The sequence below is a fragment of the Arvicola amphibius genome, chromosome 4 (genome assembly GCF_903992535.2).
Source record: "Arvicola amphibius chromosome 4, mArvAmp1.2, whole genome shotgun sequence".
NCBI lineage: Eukaryota > Metazoa > Chordata > Mammalia > Rodentia > Cricetidae > Arvicola > Arvicola amphibius.
The window spans coordinates 47,299,831-47,305,738 of NC_052050.1; the positions used below are offsets into that span (position 1 = coordinate 47,299,831).

Here is a 5,908-nt window from a genome sequence, read left to right on the forward strand (position 1 = left end):
AGAATGTCTTTGTATGTGAAACTAACCAGGATGACATGTTTCTGATACAGTGAATAAAGTCCTAGCTATACTACAGGATTTAATATTCTTAAGATGTGATATAGCTTTTTTAAAGAATCAAGGCAGTTATTGATAAGTACAAAGTGGAAGTTAAACTCTCTCCTTTAGGGCTATTGCTTCCCTGTATGTATTTATATTGTATCATCCTAAGAAAGGTGAGTTGCAGAGGCAGAAAACATCAGTTTTAGAATTTAGCATACCTAGGATATTCTTGTCCTCTGTCATTGAAATTCACATGCTATGGCCCTTGGCTCCTCAACTTGACAATATGTAAGCATGTAAAGCACAAGTTAACTAGGTATTCTTATTTAGAGCGACTCTACAGATTTGCAGGCTGCAGACCTGAACTCATTACACTCTGGCTTTTTTTTTTTTTTTTTGCAGCTTATCAGAGGACTGTGGAGGATTTCCTATGACTACAGCTGGTGACTTTAAGGCACTAGCTCAATTATTTGAACTCTGGTAATGCTGGTCCTCAAAGTAAACTGGTATGCATTAGAGACACAGGCACTGAGTAAATGATAAAAAGCTAGAGACAGACATCCTGTGTTTGGATACAGGCTTTACATTTTACCACTGGTACTTTAGGTAAGTCTTCTTTTCTTTAAAATTCAAATTTAAAGGCATCTAAAATTTTGACACTATTGAGAGAAACAGGTGAAATACAGCAAACAAATCACTTAGTATAGTGACAAGTGTACAACCAGTGCTCAGTGTAAAGACATCCCTCAGAAAACTTGTGCAGGACATGTAAGCCTCAACATGCTGCAACAAATGTGGAAAAATACAGCACAGCAAAAGCTTCGTGCTCAAATATCTGAGCATAAGAATTGAAATAAGTACCCAGGTTTTCTCAGTGTGAGATGAGGTTTTTCATTTATGTCTTTGCTTCTCCATTGCAGGCTTTACTTTTATGGAAGATCAGTCTCTTCTTGATATGTGTGTGTGTGTGTGTGTGTGTGTCTTTAAACCAGAGCAGGAAACATTTATTCCTTTAACCAGCCATTGAACACTAGAGACGTCAGTTTTGACATATGGCTTATTTGTTTAGTTTGTCTTTGTGTCTGCGTGATGTGAGGGAAAGGGGGGGATATGAATACTTTAAAAGAATTAAAATATATCCAGATTACTTGAATTTTTGCAAAAAATAGAACTATTACTGAAATAATGATGAATGAGTTATACTTTGGGATTATTTATGGTTTTGATTATGAAGTATGATTTTGGCATATGCATTCTATAATTTAGGAAACTATATTAGTTCATTGCTGATTCTCTCAAGAACTAACTCCTTTTGGTTTTAGTTTTGTTTTGGGGGTTGTGTTTTGTTTTTGCTTCTTTGCTTTTTGTTTGTTTAAAGAGAGAACAGAAAGTTGATGGTTAGGAAGGAGAGGAGGAGGATCTTGTTGGAGTTGGGGAAAGAAGAAAAAAATGATCAAAATATATTGTAAAAAAAATTTAAGAAAAAAGAAAGATTACACCCATGATAATGCTAGGTATTCTGGGGGACATTCATGGCAATCTCTTTGTTCTAATCTTCAAGGCATTTTATAAATTGGTAATTACAATTTTATAAGCATAGTATATTACTTGAATCATGTTACGATGCTTCCTGTGCTGGCATGACTCAATTTCCTCTGTTAATACCTCATAATTTACTCAACTTAAATGTTCATGTATTCGATTATAGGACTCCAAGGAAAACATAGAAGTTATACTTATTTTTAATCCTAAAATTAGTAATAGAATATTAAGAAATTTATAAAATAATTAAAATTTAAAAAGAAAAAAGATATCCATAATCTCAGATCCTGAGTTAAATATCCTAAGTATGTACATTTATTTATTTTCCAAATTTTTACAGTGTGGGGCCCAATGTGATATTTCAACATATGTACTCAGTATACAGTGATTAAATCAGCATCATTTTTCCCTCTTCTTATCAATTACACTGTAGAGCACACACCAGTATTATCCTTCTAATTGACAGTGTTTGGGGACATGTTAACTATCATTCTCATGTTTTAGGAATCACTGTTCTACCTTTATATTGACTTTAATTTTATTACTCATTTATGGGACAGAACATGTGATACTTTTTGGCTTGTTTCACTTAACATAATATCCTCCAGTGCCACCTTTCTAGTAAGGATGCAAAGAAAAGGGAACTCATATAAATATTTGTGAAATTAAATCTATATACAATTTTATGGGAAATACTCCATTTTAATTTTTATTCTTGAAATAAACATTCAAAACACAAAGTCTTTTAATATTGATTCTATGGACATTATCACTAACTTTTACCTCTGGCATTTTTACATAATTATGAGTAGGGTAAAACCTATTTTATAGTTCTAATTCACCTATTTCATATACAGTTCTAGATCTTTTTAATTTCTAAAACAATTGCTTCTAATGATTATAATGTTCCATTCTTCTGGAGAAAAAAATCAAGTTTGCAATTGCTCCTTTGACCCCAATAAATTTGATTCCTTTTTTCTTGATGTTCTGTGTCTTAAAAGAATACAGTTGAGGTTGAGAAAATAAGAGACTAAAAAAATCAAATAAGAAAAGGCTTGAGGTTTATACTTCTACAAAATTTGGGAAAACAGGACCTCATTTTTGAAACAATAGAGTGATGGAAATACTGAATTTTTGGAATATTTATTTTGATTCTTTTTTCCTAAAGGTAAAAATAACACTTTCTGGTTCAAAAACAAATATCTACACTACACAGATGGAGAATAAAAGGAACGTGACTGAATTCATCTTGATAGGTCTCACACAGAACCCCCAAGTGCAGAAAGTAGTGTTCGTGACATTTTTGGTTCTGTACATGGTAACAATTTCAGGCAACCTGCTCATTGTGGTCACCATCATCCACAGCAGGGCTTTGAGTTCCCCCATGTACTTCTTCCTGAGCCATCTTTCTTTGATAGATATGATTTACACTTCCTCTTCAGCCCCGAAGCTGATTGTGGACTCCCTTCAAGAGAACAAAGTCATCTCCTTTAATGGATGCATGGTGCAAGTCTATGCAGAGCACATTTTTGGTGCAACTGAGATCATTCTCTTGACAGTGATGGCCTATGACCGCTATGTGGCCATCTGCAAACCTCTGCACTATATGACCATCATGAACTACAAGCTGTGCATTCTCTTGGTGGGAGTGGCCTGGACCGGAGGGTTTCTCCATGCAACTATTCAGATCCTTTTTACAGTCTGGCTGCCCTTCTGTGGCCCCAACATCATAGACCATTTTATGTGTGACTTGTACCCACTGTTGGAACTTGTGTGCATGGATACACATACCCTTGGTCTCTTTGTTGCCGCCAACAGTGGGTTCATCTGCCTATTTAACTTCCTCCTCTTGATGGGCTCCTATGTGATCATCTTACGCTCTCTAAAGAACTATAGCTTGGAAGGCAGGCACAAAGCCCTTTCTACCTGTGTGTCTCATATTACAGTTGTGATTTTGTCTTTTATTCCTTGCATATTCGTGTATTTACGCCCAGTAACCACTTTGCCAATTGATAAAGCTGTTGCTGTCTTTTATACTATGGTGGCTCCTCTGCTGAATCCTTTAATCTATACCCTCAGGAATTCTGAGGTAAAAAATGCAATAAGGAAGCTCTGGAGGAAAAAAAATGTGAATTCAGATAACAATTAAACAGGGTCTTTGAACTTTACATACATAGGTAATACATTAAATTACTTTCAACTTTTTTTGCCTGTTGACAATAATGTCTATAATGCAGACTTGAATGTTACTTGGAGGTAGTTACGCAGAAGGTTAAACTGGGGTAGTTGGTAATTCATTTATTTTCTCTTTTCTCATACTTTTATCATCATAACCAAATGCCTCTTTCTTTTATAGATCTATCTATCTATCTATCTATCTATCTATCTATCTATCTATCTATCTATCTATCATCTATCTATCTATCTATCTATCTATCTATCATCTATCTATTTATCATCTATCTATCTATCTATCTATCTATCTATCTATCTATCTATCATCTCTATCATCTATCTATCTATCTATCTATCTATCTATCTATCTATCATCTATCTATCATCTCTATCTATCATCTATCTATCTATCTATCATCTATCTATCTATCCATCCATCTATCTATCTATCTATCTATCTATCTATCTATCTATCTATCTATCTATCTATCTATCTATGTGTGTCTGTGTATGTACCAGGTTGGTGATGATGCCCAAGGAGGATATAGAGCCCTTGGATGCTACAGGGTGTTTTGAACCACTCACCATGAGTTTTGTGTAGCAAATCCTCATCTTATATGAGAGGAGAATGTTCTCCTAATTGCTGAAACATTTATTCATTCACAAATGATTGCTTTTTAGTCAATAAATATAAAGTAACAGAAAAAAATCTCAATGTTCTAAAAAAAACCTAGACTACTAGGTTAATATTAAAAATAACCTTAAGTAATATTGAGATGCTGCTTTTAAAATATAACTGAAAAGAAAATGTTTAATTATATCATTTTCCTTCAGACTATGGGCTTCACATAATTTTTGTGGATTTTATTATTTATTAAATATAAGTTGTGCAGAAAAGAATACTGTTCATCTTATGCCTACAAAACTGACATTGTTTCCATATTTTATAATTAGAACCCAATTGCAGAACAAACTAAAACAAATTTCTTTTGTTTGAAAGTAAAGTTTACACGCAGTAAATATAAGATGAATATCTAAATAAGGAAGAAAAGTAAGTTCTTCCCTGAACACTGGGATTCCAATATTTTGGAAATACATAGTTGTTGTTCATCAAATGGTGAAGACATTTTTTTTTGGAACAGGATAAGTTTACAGTAGCTAGTTAGAAGCTAGTGCATAAGAAATTCCTCAGTGACTGCCACATGTATGTGATCCTTCCACTAGAATGCTGGTGAGTGCCAGATGTATGTGATCCTTCCAGTAAGATACTGAAGAACTGAGACTTGTAAAAGGAGCTAAGTCCTAGATTGACAGACTGTTATAAGTGTAGAAATAATGGTGGTATGTGCCCAGCTTACTGCAGTTAGACATAGAATATGAAATTGGATGAGTGGAAGGACAAGAGGTAAGTCTGGTTTGAGTCAGAAAGGAGCATAGATGAATATGGTCAAAATGCATTCTGTGTATATGCAAAATTTTCAAAGAACTAATAAAATATATGAGTTGATGGGCATCGCAAATTGATTCAGGTAGATAACAAAAATAAATCTTATTTACAGAAGCATAGAAAATTAAATATTTATAAGTGCATTTAATTAAAGAGGTGAAAGATAGTAACATGTATACATTTCTTACTATGAAGTAAATAAACTGTACTGAAGGCTATAAAACATTTATGAGTGTCATTGAAGGTAACATCCACAAATGAGAAAATACCCTATCTTCATGAATTATAAGTTAATAGTATTAAAATCTTCATACTAGGCAGAGCTGAATCTTTTTCTAGATAAAAGTGGGTTACTAAAAAAGTTGATGCCGCTTGAATAAAGGGGAACCCTAAGTATCTTGGAGATTCTTGTTCAGTTTCTCTGGGTGAGGTGGGGATAAGGGGAGATGGGGGAGAGAAAGAAGAAGGAGAGGATGGGGAGAGCTTGAGGGAATGGGATGGTTGGGATGGAGGAGGGGGGATATGGGAGCAGGGAAGTAAATATCTTAATTACAGGAGCCATTTTATGGTTGGCAAGAGACTTGACTCTAGAGGGGTTCCCAGGTGTCCAAGGAGATGTCCCCAGCTTGTTCCTTGGGCAGCAGAGGAAAGGGCCTTGTCCTATAGCCACACTGATGATTATCTTGCATATCACCATAGAAC

General features: G+C 34.4%; 1 protein-coding gene across 1 annotated transcript; it reads left to right on the forward strand.

The window, feature by feature from the left end:
- The first annotated feature begins 2,800 nt into the window (after nt 1-2,800).
- Nucleotides 2,801-3,733, forward strand: LOC119812006 (olfactory receptor 4C12-like). Its single transcript, XM_038326298.1, has one exon. The coding sequence runs from the start codon at nt 2,801-2,803 to the stop codon at nt 3,731-3,733; it is 933 nt and encodes a 310-aa protein (XP_038182226.1).
- Nucleotides 3,734-5,908: the final 2,175 nt, after the last annotated feature.